The sequence below is a fragment of the Andrographis paniculata genome, unplaced genomic scaffold (genome assembly GCF_009805555.1).
Source record: "Andrographis paniculata isolate CXL003 unplaced genomic scaffold, ASM980555v1 Contig60END, whole genome shotgun sequence".
NCBI lineage: Eukaryota > Viridiplantae > Streptophyta > Magnoliopsida > Lamiales > Acanthaceae > Andrographis > Andrographis paniculata.
In genome coordinates, this window is record NW_026137596.1 from 3,968,361 (window position 1) to 3,986,686 (window position 18,326).

General features: G+C 25.9%; 1 protein-coding gene across 1 annotated transcript; it reads left to right on the forward strand.

The window, feature by feature from the left end:
• Positions 1 to 11,783: 11,783 nt before the first annotated feature.
• LOC127259786 (laccase-12-like) lies at positions 11,784 to 14,539 on the forward strand. Its single transcript, XM_051287374.1, has 5 exons — positions 11,784 to 12,066; positions 12,142 to 12,293; positions 12,374 to 12,618; positions 13,239 to 14,321; positions 14,409 to 14,539. The coding sequence occupies exons 1-5, from the start codon at positions 11,917 to 11,919 to the stop codon at positions 14,537 to 14,539; spliced, it is 1,761 nt and encodes a 586-aa protein (XP_051143331.1). The 5' UTR covers positions 11,784 to 11,916.
• The last annotated feature ends 3,787 nt before the right edge of the window (positions 14,540 to 18,326 follow it).

The window sequence follows — 18,326 nt, forward strand, 5'->3', positions numbered from 1 at the left end:
ATATTAATCTTGTAAAGATTTTAATTTTTACCATCTAAAAATACAAATTATTATTTTGTTCTTTATAATTTTTATTCATATTTTTAGAAGATTTGGTATTATTAATTAATAATACTTTTTTCATTTCTTAATTAAGTATCTAGTTGTTTTTATATATAAATTTTTTAATATTAATATAATATTGATATGTAGTATAAATTAACTTAAGTGACAAAATTGATTTTATTGGTATTATATAATATAAATGTAATAATATTTGTATAATGCTATATTTTAAGTTGTAAGAATATTTTAAATGTTAAATAGATAATACAATTATTAAAAAAAAATATACTTCGTTACAAAATTGACCAAAATATAAAAATAAATTGTTTGTTAAAGAATGGAAATAATATATATATTTTTCTAAAAAAGTAATACTAAATACAATATATATATTTTATTTCGTAAAATATCACATCAAATATCAATTTTTTTTTATTATTATAGTTTTTTTTTTCAAAACTTCAAAATTATATATACCTTTTTTGTCCGGAGTGAAAGTTGAAAACATAGAAAATTTAAAGTTATTATCTCATGACTCATCATAACTTTATCTTTACACCAGATTAATTCTATTATTATTATTCTCTTTTTTACTATTACTTTGTATTTATTTTCTTTATTACTTCTGTAAAAAAATTTGACTACAATCAAACTCAAATTCTTTTGTCTTTTTTTATTTTTAAATTTTTGTATTTATTATTTTAGTATATTTAACGTGAATAATCATTAAGTATAAAGTATTAAAAATAATCATGTATATGTACATGATATGTTTAAAATAGTGGTGTGGCTTTAAATTAATTTGAAATGAAACGCTTAATTTAAATTTTATTTGAAAAGTATTTTAATATAATTTTATTGTAATGTAAAATATTATTCCCTCTGTCCCGTGTACCATGTCCACGTTGCCGTTTTTGTTCGTTCCACATTCAATGTCACTTTCCTTTTTTGGAAAATGATTACACACTTTAATCTCATTTTAAACTTTTTAATTTATTTTTTTAAATTTTAATTAAATTAATTAGTTATCTTAATCTTAATTTATAATTATTTATATTATAGGATAATTATTTTTACTAATACATTTTTAATTATCTACTAATTATATCCCTCCTAAAATACTGTGTCTACGGTGTAGCAGACACGGTATGTGGGACGGAGTAAATATATTTTTACTGAGCATCATATAGGGTAAATAATGTTTTTTCAATTTGAAATCATAATCAAACATCCATTAGGTAATATATAGATATATATTGTATAAATTAATTTAATATGTATGATTAAGGATGAAAAAAAAAAAAATACTTCTAAATTTATTTGCTTCTTTTTATGACATCTTTTGTAATAATGAATTTAGCAGGATTTTTCATAAATATTATAAAATTACAATATGTATACTATATATATTTTATTTACTTACGAAAAATTAATAATTCAATACAAAATATTATTTTTATATTACTGATATAATTTTTTATACTTAATATAAAAATACATTTAACAAAAAAATACAAAAGTGAACTAACTCTTATTATACAACCAATACAATTTTTGGACGGATGAATTTTTTATTTTCTCCAATAAAAATCACATCAAAAATTTCAAATTTTTTTAAAATTCAAAAACTCTAAAAAAAGAATCTTTATTGAAATGGAACTTTAAGCCATGTTTGGTTTAGAAGTTACATTTTTTATTTGAGTTTTGAATAGTTAAAATTTTTTATAATTTAAATAATTTATTTGATATGATATTGATTGAATATTTTAAATTTAATATAATATAAAAAATAAATATTTTATTTTATTATGGAGTGATGATAAAACATGTATTGATGTAAGACATGCATTAACGTCAACAGCTATTGACTCCTGACTTTGAATAAATTGCACACACAATACACATACAACAACAACAACAATAATAATAATAATAATAATAATAATAATAAATAATTGAAAATTGAGTGAATATATAGAAAAATTAGTTTTTTTTTCAAAAAAAATAATTAACATTAATAATATTTTGCTCAAAACATTATATTTAATAATTATATTTTTTGGAGAAGAAATAAATAAAGAAAAAAATGAGGGAAGATAAGAATTATTTAATTTTGCTATATATATATATATATTACGCACAAAAAATAAGGATAGCAGTATTTTAAAGGAAATTAAACACGAAGTCATGAGGAAAAGAAGAAAAATTTGCACTCAGGTCGGTTGGTCCTCGATCGGTTGTTTTGGTCGGTTGGTTGGTCCTCGGTCGGTTGGTCCTCGGTCGGATCGGCAGGTCAGAAGGTCTGTGGTCGGATAAGCAGGTCGGTAGGTCCTCGGTCGGATAGGCAGGTCGGAAGGTCCTCGGTTGGATAGCCAGGTCGGAAGGTCTGTGGTCGGATAGTCAGGTCGGTTGGTTAGCGGGTCGGATGGTCCATAGGTCGAAAGGTCTGCGGGTCAGGTGCTACGGAGGTCGGGCGAAGTAAGGTCTGATAATTGATTGTCCACTTAAGTGAACAGTAGTTTGGTCGCTTGGTGGGGGCGGCCAAGGAGTCTTTTGGTCCAGCGACCAGTTAGTCGCTGGATTAGTCGGTTGGGTTATGCAGTTGGCGAGACTGTAACTGACCAGGCGACGTTTCAAAACGTTTCTTTTGGGTTGTTGACGGCGGTTGCTGTAACCGACCAGTCGACGGTTCCAAGCATTTTCTTCAAGGAATATTTAAGGATTTGAATTTTTCTGAAGAATGTATCTTCAATCAACTTCAACAAAACAAAGTCAGATTCGGGGATCACCACTTTAAATTTTCAGCATTTTTATCTCCAGTTACTTTTCTTATGTACGGTACGGTGTTTAGAAATTTCTAATCTCATGCGCTAATTAATCAAATTTAAGCATATTTTCCATATCTTTTGAATTTTACTTTTTATTTGTTGAAAAAATACATCAACAATATGTCTAGACATTTTCTGAAAATTTTCAAAATATTCTTCAACAATAACTTGGAAAATTATTATATTAATATATATATATATACTTCTATAAATATGACATTAACTAGTAAACTTTTTATTATTTTAAGAAAATTTTAAAATTCAAAAACTTTCTAGAGTCAAAAGAGCTTGTCTAGGTGCAATTTTATTTTATTTTATTCTTTTGAAAAAATTATTTATAATTATCTTTGGTTTAAAAAATTGTATTATTCTTTTTTATTATTTAAATAATTATTCTATTTTATTGTTTAAATAATTCATAAGACTCTCTGTGTTTTTTAAATAGGATACAAAATTTTTTTTAGAGTATTCTATACAATATTTTAAAAATACAGGAAAGTCTAGTATAAAATTTAAGAAATTCTGTATAATGTTTGTAAAATATGAAGAATCTTATATAATTTTTAAATTATGCCAGTATAATATCAATTTTTCAAATCATTGGTGTATTATAAACAATTTCGCTATTTTTTTTTATATTATTTAATTTTTACCTTTGATGTAATGATTGAATAAAATTATTATATATTGAATATAGTATTTAAAAAAAGATAAAATTGAAATTGTGTTTAATTATGCTTTTTTCGTCAAAGACAAAATAGATATTACACTATTTTATTACATATCTATAAAATATTAATTTAGATAAATTCACGCGCAAAAATCAAATAAAAGTTTAAAGCAGTATATATTTTGTTTCCTCACAAAAAACAATAATTTGATATATATTAGTATAATTTATATTACTAACATTCTTCTTCGTACATAAAATAAAATAAAAACTCAAATTATAAACATTAAGCAAGCACACATTAGGATTGTTTGTCCAACAAAATTTTTATTGATATAATTTTTTATATTTAAATATATTATTCTCTCACGAAATATTAATACTTAATATAAAATAATTTTTTTTATATTACCGATACAATTATTCGTGTTTTATATAAAAAGATATTTTAAATTAAAATACTAAACAAACAATTATACTCCCTCCGTCCAAACAATAAGTATACATTTATTTTTGAGGCGGAGTTTAAGAAATAATAGTATATTATTTATAATGTATAGATAAAAGTACTGTAATGATATTTTTGCATTTATTTTTTTGATATAAAAGTAATGATGTGATGTAAAGTAAGAGTATTTGTGAAAAAAAAAAGGGTATTTAATGAAATTATTACTTTGTAACTGAACGTTCCAAAATAAAAATATGTATACTTTGTAGCCGAACGAAATGAGTATTTAATAATTGTTTTGATTTTGAGCAAAGTGCTGAATTAAACTGTGTTATGCTTACAAGTATATTTTGTTTAATTATATTAATTATTTCATTTAATTATATAAATTAATATAATTAAGTTTGAATTCATCGGGCAGCATCTGATACAAATGGCAACTCAATTTGTGTCTTAAAATATTGGGTTCAACCAAATAAAAAATTACAACATTTTTATTAATATTATTAAAAAAAATATACATATACACTAAAATAACATATAATATATTCCGTCCATTCCATATAAATTGTCCATAATTTTTATTTTCATACATTCCATATCATTTATCATTTTTTTAGAAATATAATTATATATTTTAATTGCATTGTAAATTTAATAATTTATAATTTTTTAATTTTAATTAAATTATTTAGTTATCTTCATCTTAAATTAATAATTATATTTACTATTATACATTTTAATTAGTTACTAACTATAATTTACATAAATTCTTGTATCTAAAATAATATGGACAATTTATCTGAAATAAAGAAAAATATTCAATTCCTTTATAAAAGTTGGTAATTTAATATAAAAATATGATTATTGCCTCACTTAATTTGTCAATTATTTCTATTTTCATTGGTCTTACTTAATTTGTCTTTCATTCTCTAGGAATACAATTATACACTTTAATCACATTTTAAAATTCATAATTTATATATTTTTATTTCAATTAAACTATTTAGTTATTTTAATTTTAATCTAAAATTATTTTTATTAATATATTTCTTAATTATTTACTAATTACACAATACTTAAAATTTTGTGCATAATTTAAATTAGACAAATTAACTGGGACAGGGAATATATATTATATTAAAAATACCTCAAACAAAAATACTAAACAAACAAATATTTTTTCCTCTATTTAGTTTATTATTTTTTATTCAAATATTATATTGAATGATTATTTATAATTATGAAAATTAAAACATTAGAATAAAATCAAAATAAATTAATACAATCACAGTAAAAAATTATAATAGATGCATTATCTATAGATAAATATTTGTTTGTATTTTGAGGTTTTTTTTTTTTTTTTTTTTTTTTTTGTTGTTCAAGCAAACAAATTATATATATTATTTTGAATAAAAAATTGAAAATGTTAAATAATATTTCCTCCGTCCCCTGTAATATGTGTATTACTGTAGATACGGGAATTTAGGTAAAATATAATTAGTAAGTAATTAAAAAATGTATTAGTAAAAATAATTATTATTTAGTAAAAATAATTATAAATTAATATTAAGATAACTAAATAGTTTAATTAAGATTAAAAAAATTAAATTTTAAATTTTAAAATACGATTAAAATGTATAATTAATTTTCTAAAAAAAGGAAAGGACAAATTACGTGGGACAGACGAAAATAAAAAATAGGGACAAATTATGTGGGACGGAGGGAATAAAAAAGTACTACCAAATAAATGGACCTGAAATAATAACATGATATTTTTCATTACAAGTTATATATATATATATATATTATCTATAACCTTTGAATTAGTCTATCGAGTAGAAGTAAGTTTTAATTTTTGCAATCATTTAGCATGACTTTGAAATTAAGCAAGACTTTTATCATGAACAAGAATTTATTTCAATTTATTTAGATTGCGGATTATCCCCCTTTTTTTTTTTTTTTTTTTTTTTTTAGTAACAACAAAAGTTTATTAAACATTATTCTTTTTTTCCATAAAATATATATTTTTTTGATACAAAAACCGAAAAATAATATGTTTTAATATAAAAATAAAACAGATAAAAAGTAAATCAATTATTTATTAAAGAATTAATAAAAATAGTATAATAAATAAAAATAATACTATGATATTACTATATAGAAAAAATATAAAAAAAAATATTTTCTATACATATACAAAATTATTATTTTTATATCCTATTATTTTATTGACAAAATATATTTAGGCGTGATCTTTACACTCTATATAATTTTACTCAGCTTTGGTCCTACCCAGTGCCTTAAGACCAAGCGCCGGGACTTAGAAAAAAAACATACAAAGTTTTAGATATATATAATATATTTTGTCTTCTAAATAATGAATATAATTATATAAATTTATAAATTTGGTAATAAACAAACACAATTATATACTTTATAAATTTTGTAATAAATCTGTTAAAACTATTTTATATTATCTTTTTATTTATAATTATCTTCTATAATTATAAAAAATATAATTGTGTATTTTAAATATTTATTAAAAATATTATATGGTAATTAAATTAAGTTTTATGATACTAAGGTTTTTTTTTTTTTTTGTGGAAAATATATTTTCTCAAAAGTATATTTTTTCCCAAAAAATAATATATTACACATACTCATTATTTTTATATTACTTACATAATTCTTTATACATCGCGTAAGAAAATATCTTTTCAAATCATTTCAATGAACAAACAAACTCTGTGTTTTTTTTTATATTAGATATGAAAAATTGTATCAGTAATATAAAAATATAATATTTTACGATGAATTTGTTGATTTTATAGGTAAGAGAGTATATATATTACATATATTGTATTTTTATAATATTTATGAGGAATTATGCCACCCAAAAATAAGTTGGGTGAACAAACCCTTAAATTATATTAATTTTTAATACTAAATTTATAAATTGTGTAATATTTTTGTCAAATTTATATTTAGTAGTATTTAAAAAAAAATTATATAAAAAAATAGAGCAATACTATTAAGCAAGCAATAGAGTATGAAAATCGCGAAAATCACACACTTTGAGTATAAATTTATTTTTGTAATTTTTATTATTAATTCCTAGAAATATACTATATTTTATGACATACATTATTTAATTCAATATTAAATTTTTCCAAATTTAAGATTTGTTTGTTGTAGTTTGAAATTTTTTGAACTTTAAAATGAAATATTATTTGAATTTTTGGTTAAATAAGATTTTGATGTGATATTTTGTAAAAAAAAATAATATATTATTATTAAAAATTGCATGATGAATAATGTTAATTTTTATTTAAAATGTTAAAAGAACAAAACCTTGACGGGTTGTTTGTTTAATGAGAGAGTTTAAAAAAATATTTTTTTTTATGTAAAATATATAAAATTATGTAAATAATATAAAAATTAGTACGTGTTATACATTAATTTTTTTTTGAAAAAATGTGTTTTAAAAAAATATATTTTCCACAAAGAACACATCCACGTTCATTAAAAATACAAAATAAAAACACACTAAGTAGTATTAGTATTATTTCTTAATCTTTAATTATAATTTAGATAATAGCAAGAATATATTATTGGATTTATTTTTCATTAGATTTATTTTTTGTTTTTTTTTAAACACACAAAACACTAAAATATATCAAAACAAAACAAAAAATTATAAAAAAATCTTTTACGTATACTCAATTATCATTTTTATCATTTATTTAGCTAGCTGATAAAATATATTTCATGCATTAGCACGTGACAAAAGTGATAATTGAGTATACATAAAAAGCTTAAAAATATCTATTTTTATTATAATAAAAGTAATAATACAGTAATATTAAAATAATTTATTTTTTCGTATATTACAAACATACAATTAATTTATATATAAAATACAAAAAGTAAAAGTGTGAAAACTATTTTACATAATTTCATTAACTAATAAAATATAATTATTTTTTAATTTATTATAAAATCTCAAATGACCCATATGATTTGGAAATGGAGAGTAATAAAACTTAATTTTATATATAAAATATCACATAAATATTTATTTATATTGTATCAAATAATTATTATTTAAATAGTATGTGTATAAATTTAATTGGATAAACTAACCTCATATATTAACACAGTGCCAGCCCATGAGCCCTTAAATAGCGGTCCAGCCCCGACCGGCCCAATATAAATATGTCTGGTTGAACAATATATGGGCCTAACATGGGCTCTTTTGTTCAAAATCTATGTGGGACCCAAACCAAGTGAGTCAAAAGTGTCCAGCCCAAACAAACCCGGTCCAATAAAATACTTATTAATGTAAATAATTAAAATCTTAATTCAAATTGAAAAATTATTTGTTAAATAATGCAAATTTATTTATATATTTATATGTATACTATAGTCACTTGTGCTCCCTCAGGTTACAAATATCTAATTAAAATTTAATATTTTCTCCATCAAATAAGAAAAATTATTTTTTATCTTTGGCTCTCCCAAAATATTAAATCAAATATTCTACTTTTTTTTTAAATATATCAGTTTGAAAGTTTTGTCATTATTAAATATATATTTATATTAAATCAAATATATATTTCTCCATATCAAACATTTAATTTTTTTTATTATTATTATCGAAAATCGAAATCTAGCCTCAATTTTTTACCTAATGTGATACTTTATGTAAAATAAATATTTTTATAAGGAGTAAAAAAATTACATTAGTAAAAAAACATTAAAAGTTAAAATTAGGTGGAAAAAGAAAATACTGTACTTATGTGATTTCCCATTATGTTGCTTTCAATTAGTAATCTATAATTCAAACCCACTTATAACTACCAAATTCAATCATTTTAAATATATGCATAAATAGTAATTATAATATATGTAAAGGGAAATGGTCATTCATAAATTTCAAATTTAATTAATTATACTTTTTAATTACGTGTTTATATATATATATATAAAGCAGTATCAAAACTATTACGAAAAATTATATAATATGTAATCAATGATATATTTATTGCATTTATTTTAATTTTTTTATATATTATTTCTGACTAACTAAAAATGTCCCGTACTAATGGAATTAGATGTGAGATTTATATATAATGTATGGATACTTCTAATTTTTTAATATAAGATTTGAATTTGCATCCAGATATATATTTATTTTTTCTATAAGATATTATATCTAATAATTATTTTATTTAAATAAATACAAAATCAGAATACAAAAAGCACTAAAAACAAAAAACATCCTTAATAGTTTTAAATATAAAGATATAAAAAATAATGTTATCTTATATCTATATTATCTCTATTTTAATTTAATAGATAAACTTATTATATATAATATAATTATTTATTTGAAATATTATATTAAATAATTATTTTAAAAATAATCTAATTATAAAATACAAATTGAAATTATCACACCCTAGATTATAAATATATATATATATATTAATATTATATTAAGATCCAATTTATATTTGTAATAACACCTATTAAATTAAATTGGGGGTGTTGAAACACCTATTAACTCATATCTTACCTACTAAATCTTCTATAGGATTTTTAATTTATCTTTTCATTTTGAATATAATCATTATATTTAATATTAAAAAAATTGAAAAGTAATTTAAATCACTTTTGTCGGATGTTCAATATCCAATTTTGAAGCTAATGCGTCAAATTATACGATATGTTAGGCGAAAGAATATCTCGTCAATGTTAAGCCTTGAGAGTATTCCAAAATTTTCTTACAATTCGAGATTCAGATTGATTTTAGATAATTCTGGCATTTTTTCCAAAATTGCTCATTAATCCAAATATTTCAATTATATGATAATTGATTACCTCCAAAATTATCTATTTTTTTTTTCTAACTTTTATCCAAATGATCAACGAGTTGACTTATAATTTTAAAATGTGATCAGCAATGATATATATTTACACCAAATAATTTAAATTTTTAGAATTGTCCAGATGGGTTGATGGAACAAATTAACCCACAACTCACCATAATCTACAATTCAGTAAGATGGATTAGATGAACTATAACATGATAGCTTAAAAATTATTCAACCAATACTTTCTTAAAATTAACTTTAAAAAATAGAAGCTACGATTCCTACAGCCAACTATATTTTAAAGCGGACTAATTCAATAGTCTCAAATCTATTACCTTTTTAAAATTTAAAATCAAGATTCTACTATCATAAAAATTAAACATTTCCTTCGTAAATAACGGTGAATTAAAGATGGAATTTCACCTCAAAGAATAAGATATAACTATGCAACAAGTTTTTTTAAAAAAGGTCACCTAATATATTAGAAACATTTACATGTACAAGATGAACTTTTCCTACATCTTGGTGAGAAAAGAAAAAGAAAAAGATGGACTTTTCCAAGGGAGAACACTAGCAAAAATTCATATATACACAAGACAATGGTTAGATTTTTAATTTAGCTTGTTCTAGTAATCCATACTACATAGATTGTGATTGATATTAATATAGTGTACATGTTAATATAAAATAAATACATAGTATAAATTTACAGCATACGATCAGAGGCGGATGTATGTGGGAGTAAGGGGAGCTCCAACCCCCTCCCCCCACCCCATTTCTTTTTAATTTTTATTTTATAATATATAATATAAAAAATAATAAACAATTTTAAAAATTGATAAAAATTGATAGAGTATTTATGTGAAAATTTAATTTTGAATAACAAAAAGTTTATATCATAATAATTTTTTGATGCTATAAAAATAGATATGAACAAAAAAAAGTAAAAAATAATAATTAAAAAAAAAGAAAATTCTTCAAAAAATTCTCAACTAAATGCATAGGAGATGATATTTTTAAAAGCTATTTTTTTAATAATTTTTTTTTTACTATTTATCAATTTCATATAATACAAAATTATCTTGTAATAAGTAGTTGTTACTGTAAGTTGATGTTTTGAAATATTTTCAAAATATGATAATTCTATTGATAAAATTATTGGATAACAAATAAATTTTGATCCCTTCGAAATTTGAAAAGTTAGTCTCCATTCTCATCCCGGTCTGGTTCGCCTCCGCATACCATAATAATCAACAAAATATATATATCACTCTTGATTTTAACATAAATAAATAGTACAAATTGGCAGCAAATGATAATTATTCATATCTTATTTAATTTCAGTCCTGCGTTGAGAACTAATCAACTATTATTGGCCTGATCAGCATTTAGTGTGCTTCTTTTGTTATTTTTTTCAAATTCTATTATTTGAATTTTCATAAATATTATTTTAACATCAAATTCAAATTAATAATTTTCAATTTTACCGAAAAAACACACAGTAAACACACCGTTAGAATCAAGAATCCATTTTTATTTCTGATCCAATTAATTAATTAATAAAAAAGTAATTAGCCAAATAAATTGACTGCAAAGTCGATGTTGATCCAATTATATCAGTATGATAAGGTCAGTATATCACATAAAGATAGATATTTATGATATATTATATACTATCATAAGATATTTACAATACAACATATGTTATGTTATAATTCAGACGTACGATATCATTATATACGTCGATTACTTTTTATGTGATACACCGACAATCCCAACTTGTGAATTAAATTAAGAATTACATGAAAATAACTTTCCCAGTGGGTGCAACCAACTCGGTAATTAAGGTAAGACTAATTCATAGTATAAATTAATTTCTCCACTCTCTATTGATCAAAACCTAATCTGCCAACTTCAGGACAACCCTTTCCCACTCTATATACTAAAATCCTCCCTAAGTATTCTTCCAAAAATAAAACAAAAAAAAAAAAAAAAAAAAAAACCAAAACAAACAGACATTCCCTCAAGAAGAACACACCCAGAAAAATGGAGACTTACAGATCCTCCAGCAGTAGCCCCTTGTGCTGCATTGCCCTATTCTCTCTGCTTCTGTTCGCCGGAATCGGCGCTTCCGCCGCCGTTGCCGCCGCCACGGTGGCGGCAGCGAATACGAGAATTCACTACCACGAATTTGTAGTAAGTATCCTTTACGTCGTCCTGTTTCCCGGCCGCGATTTGATTGCATTTTAATTTACCGGCGATGATCAACAGGTGCAGGCGACGGCAGTAAAGAGGCTGTGCAGGACGTGGAGCGCGATCACCGTCAATGGGATGTTACCGGGGCCGACATTGGAAGTTAATAACGGGGACTCGTTGGTCGTCAAGGTTGTCAATCGAGCTCGTTACAATGTTACGATACACTGGTAAGGTTATTGTCGGGGGGGGGGGGGGGGTCGAATTTCTCTCGTTTGGTTTACGATTCTCGATGGTGTTGCGTTTTCAGGCACGGCGTTCGTCAGCTTCGAACGGCGTGGGCGGACGGTCCCGAATTCATCACCCAATGCCCGATCAGGCCGGGCGGGAGTTACACATACCGGTTTACGATCCGAGGGCAAGAAGGCACGCTCTGGTGGCACGCCCACAGCTCGTGGCTCAGAGCGACCGTTTACGGCGCTCTGATCATTCGTCCAAGAGCCGGAGCCTCGTATCCGTTCCCGAAACCGAAGCGCGAAACGCCTCTACTTCTCGGTAGCTTTTAACTTCCCAGACTTCCCTCTCGATTAGGAGTGCAAAAATAAGCACAGTCCGAAAACCTGGTTCGAATTCCGCATAAAAAAAACTGTGCTAGTGCCTAAAAAAATAGGCTCAACAAATTTCGGGCCGTGCTTGTCTCGACATGCTAATGTACCGGACCGTGTATGGTCAGGCCCAATTTTTAAAATTAATATTTAAAATTTAATAAATATATATATATATATATTAATTTTTAAGATAAAGACAAACCTTAAAATATAGCTTGATGCTAATGTACCAGGCGGTGTCCGGGCTCATGAAAGCCGAGCCGTGTTTGGTAGGCCCAGTTTTTAAAATTAATATTTAAAATTTAATAAATATATATATTAATTTTTGAAATAAAGACAAAATTTAAAGGATAGCTTAATGGTAAAGTTGTCTTGTGTATGTTTAATTGTGGGTTCAATTATTCACTTTCAAATGAGTTGTACTCAGGCCGGCCTTTTAAGGCTCGATTTGAAATTGGGCCGTACTGGCCTACTACGGTTTGAAATCGGGTCCAACCCGACACGAAAAACGGGGATTCATGTTTTGATTTTGATAGATTGGTCGATGTTTTGAACGTTGTTGTGCAGGGGAATGGTGGAACGCCGATCCGGTGAGCGTCGTTCGACAATCCACGAGAACCGGAGCTGCGCCGAACATCTCGGATGCTTTCACAATCAACGGCCAACCCGGCGACCTCTACGACTGCTCAAGCAAAGACACGGTGATAGTTCCCGTCGATGTAGGCGAGACGAATCTTCTCCGAATCGTCAACGCCGCCCTCAACCAGCAACTTTTCTTCAAAGTCGCGAACCACGACCTCACCGTGGTGGCCGCCGATGCCTCCTACGTCAAACCCTTCGTCACCTCGGTTCTCATGCTCGGGCCGGGCCAAACGACCGATGTTCTGATCACGGCTGACCAGCCTCCCGCCCGATACTACATAGCGGCACGCGCGTACGCAACGGCTCAAGGCGTACCGTTTGATAACACTACAACGACGGCTGTGTTGGAGTATATATCCGCGCCATGCGCCGCCAGGGGCGTCGTAATTGATCCCGTTGCGCCGGCGATGCCGGCGTTCAACGACACCGTCACCGCAACTGCATTCACAACGAGCTTCAGAAGCCCGAGACGGGTTCCCGTGCCCACCGATATAAATCACGATCTATTCTTCACCGTCGGACTCGGCCTCAATAATTGCCCGCTGGGCGCGAGCCCTAGCAGCTGCCAGGGCCCGAACGGGACGCGGATTACGGCGAGCATGAACAACGTGTCGTTCGTGTTCCCGCCGATCTCGTTGCTTCAAGCGCATCAACAAGGCATTCCGGGAGTTTTCACCCGCGACTTTCCCGGAAAACCTCCGGTAAGGTTCGACTACACCGGAAATGTCAGCCGAGCATTGTGGCAGCCGGTTCCCGGCACCAAAGTTTACCCGTTGAGATTCGGCGACACGGTGCAGGTAGTGCTGCAAGGCACGAGCATTTTCACGGCCGAGAATCATCCTGTCCATCTCCATGGCTACGACTTCTACATCCTTGCCGAAGGATTCGGAAACTTTGATCCGACCACCGATACCGCCAAATTCAACCTCGTCGATCCTCCTCTGCGCAACACTGCCGGAGTTCCCGTCGGCGGATGGACGGTTATTCGATTTGTGGCTGATAATCCAGGTGAGACAATAACACAAACACCTTGTGTGCAAGTTTAATTTCACTTTTCAAAATTCACTGACGGAGAATTGTGAACTGCAAATATAGGGGTGTGGATAATGCATTGCCATCTGGATGTTCATATCAATTGGGGATTTGCGATGGCGTTTGTCGTGGAGGACGGCGTCGGAGAATCGGAGATGCTCGACGTTGCGCCGCCGGATCTTCCCCTCTGTTAGTGGAAGCGGCGGAATTGATGTCCGGTGGCCTGCAGGAAGGGCGGGAAAGCGATTTATACTTCTTTTCTGATCATAAATTGGGAAAATTGTTTTGGTTTTTGGATTTGTAGTTAGAACAAGAATATAGGACGAAATCATGTATGTCCTCCATTGCATTACATTGCAGCACATCATTTGTAATTTGTATTTCTCTCTTATACGATAAATTGAATTCAGAATTTGGAACTCTATATATTTTTTTATAAGGGTGTGTTTGTTTGGGAATTTGATTGGATTTACACTATTCATTCAATTTTTTTTAAAAAAAAACATCAAATCAAACACTTATTGTTTATTTTTTATATTATACTAAAAATCAATTTTACATTCAAAACATCACATCAATACCTATTTATATCACATCGTACAACTATTCAAATTCAAAATTTTTATTATTCAAATCCCAACTCAAAATCCAAAACCCCAAACAAACACACCTAAGTGTATATTTATAAATGCGATAAATAAAAATATTTAACAATAGTATATACTCCCTACCACTCATATAATTGCTTCATATTTTCTATTTTTATTCATGTCTTCTTTTTTTTTGAAAATATGATTATTCATTTTAATCTCATTTTAAATTTTATAATTTTTTAATCTTAATTAAACTATTTATTTATTTTAATCTTAATCTTAATATTAATTTTAATTTTAATCTATAATTATTTTTACTAAATAATACTCCATCTATTTCAAAAGTATAGTCTTGTTGTATTGGACACGAGATTTACGGAACATTGATATTATATTTGTAGTTAGTAAAAAGTAAGGATAAATGATTTTTTTTTTTTTTTGCCCTTGTGAGTATATATGTGTAAAAAGTAGTGACAATTATGTAATAATAATGAAAAAATAAGAATAATTTCATGATGATATGATTATTTATGGAAATGAGATTATTGTTTTGGACAGACAAAAATGATAAATAAGACAAGACTATTGTATTGGGACAGAGAGAGTAATTATTTATACTGATACATTTCTTAATTACCTACTAATTATACTTTATCTAAATTCTCCTAACTACGAAAATAGACCCAAAATATATGGACGGATGGAGTATTATATTTGTATTGTGTTTATATATATAGAGTAAAAATCAAATTTGATACCAATCAAATCTTTTGTTTTTTGTTTTTTTTTTTTTTTTCTCATTCAAAAATAATTATCAAAATTAATTTTATACAAAAAATAAATTATCATTTTTTTATCCTACCGGCTGACGTGAGGTAAATGATATGGAACAAACACGGCCGTGTAATAATTAACACGACTGTAGTGTTTCAATTAAATATCATATCATTATATTTATACCAACACGGGCGTGTTTCAAACTGAATACGCCCGTGTTCAAATTGGAATTCAGGCGGCTTGAAAGACTGGTGCAAAATAATGAATGTGATCCCATATTTTATTATAATTACTTTTAATATTTTATTTACAATTTTTTAATATAATATATTTAATTATATATACATTATTAGTAATATTTAAAATTATATTTTGATTTTTATGGGCCAAAATTATAATTTTTTTTTGTCTAAAAATTATACTTTCAGACTATTCTTTTTTTTTTTCCTATTTTACCATAGATGATTTTTTTTTAATATAAAGTTATTAATTTTAAATACACTTAATTTGATTAAATTTATGACTTCTTATCCATACGATCTACTTAAAAATTTTTTATTTTTATATCTCTTCAATTAACAAATATTTGTATATACCTTTATTTGTAAAATTGATTTATAATAATAATAAATAAATAAATATATTTATTATTTATTTATATTATATAAAAATTTGATTGAGTCGTACATGTAAGGTGTCATAAATTTAATTTAATTAATTATATTTCTTAAATATATTTAAAATTGATAAATTTATCAAAAATAAAAATGCTTCATCTTTTATGAGATATACAAAAAAAAAGAAAAAAAAATGTCATATGAAAGTATAATATAATTTAGACAAAAAATAAAAATAAAAATAATACTACATTGGTCTCAATTAATATCCACTATTTTCCTATCCGTCCTTCCGACATAAATTTTCTCTTTTCTTTATTTTTTAAAAAAAATATAATTATACACTTTAATTACATTTTAAAATTCATAATTTATAATTTTTTATTTTAATTAAACTATTTATTTATCTTAATTTTAACTATAATTATTTTTATTAATACACTTTATAATTATTTACTAGTTATATAATATCTACAATTCTTTGTCCAACTAAAATGGACAAATTAACTGAAATAGAAAAAAAATATATAATTTAGACATATAAAAAAATAAAATTTAATTTTAAATATTAGTAAATAAATCAAATGAATGTATATATAATTATAATGATTATTACGGTCGCACACATTATTACGCAGCAGCCTATTCCTGCACATGAATTTGAAATTATTGTTTCAATTTTAACACGGGCGTTTTCACCCGTGTTGGTATAAATATGGTGATATAATATTTGATTGAAATAAGATGGTCATATTAATTATAACACGGTCGTATTTGTTCCATATCACTTGCCACATCAGCTTCCGTTATGGCCACGTCAGTTTATTCCGTGAAACTTTCAACGATGAGACCAAAAATAATAATTTTTTTTTTATAAAATTAATTTTGATAAATATTTTTGAATGAAACCAAAAATAAAAAAAAAAAATAGATTTTTACTCGTGTATATATATAACTCAAAACTCAATTGTATTATACGGTGTTTGTACGGTTATAAATACTCACCACAATAACAGGTAGGTGGATTGGTAGTTTGAATTTTAATTTTGATATAATATTTTATTAGAGAAAATAATAGTATATTTTTATTAAAAAATTAAATTAAATATATTTTTGTATGTTTCTTATAGTTGTATTTCTTGTTATGTATGAACTTTAATTTTATAATTGTGCATACATAATAAAATTATTATTTTAAAATATAAAATACTCCATCCGATCAGAAGCTAACTTATTACTCTTATTTGAGACGTCCAATATCTATTGTCCTATTTCTTTTTTTTTTTAAATACAAATTTTACATTTTTACCCTTCATTCATTTATTACTTTTAAACTCTACTATACAATTAAGGGCAAATTTGTCCATTCATACTAAAAAGACAATCACCTAAAAAAACCGTACAAATATACTTTAGGACAATAGAAATTGGACGGAGAGAATATGAAAAAATTACTTTATATTATCAATTATATATATATATATCATATTTTTCTTAAGGTAAGTATTATATTAAGTACTTCTATTTATTATTTTAATTTCGACAACATAATTTAGTTGTATTTATATATTTCATAGTATGAATGGCAAAATAATGTTATATTTTGGTTCTCCACACTAATAATGAGTGTCATAGTTCAATGATTATGCCTGCTTATAAAAGATTAGAAGACATTATTAATAAATAATTGAAGTGTTGGGGGTTTAAACCTTGTTTATACGATTACGAGTTCTCTTCCATACCATCAGACCGTTACTCGACAAGAGTGTTTTGGATAAATTTTCGATTAAACTTAATAGCCTCCATACTAGGCCCGAATGCCTAGTTATTATTATTATTATTTTTATCGGAAAGATCGTAGTTTAGTTTTTTTTTTTTTTTTTTTTTTTTATGACGTGGGAACCCGCAGCCGTTACCCGAAAGAAAGATCGTAATTATTTTATTATAATGTTTGGTGGTTTTATTGCTTTTGTTTTCTGGAGTAATCGTATTGT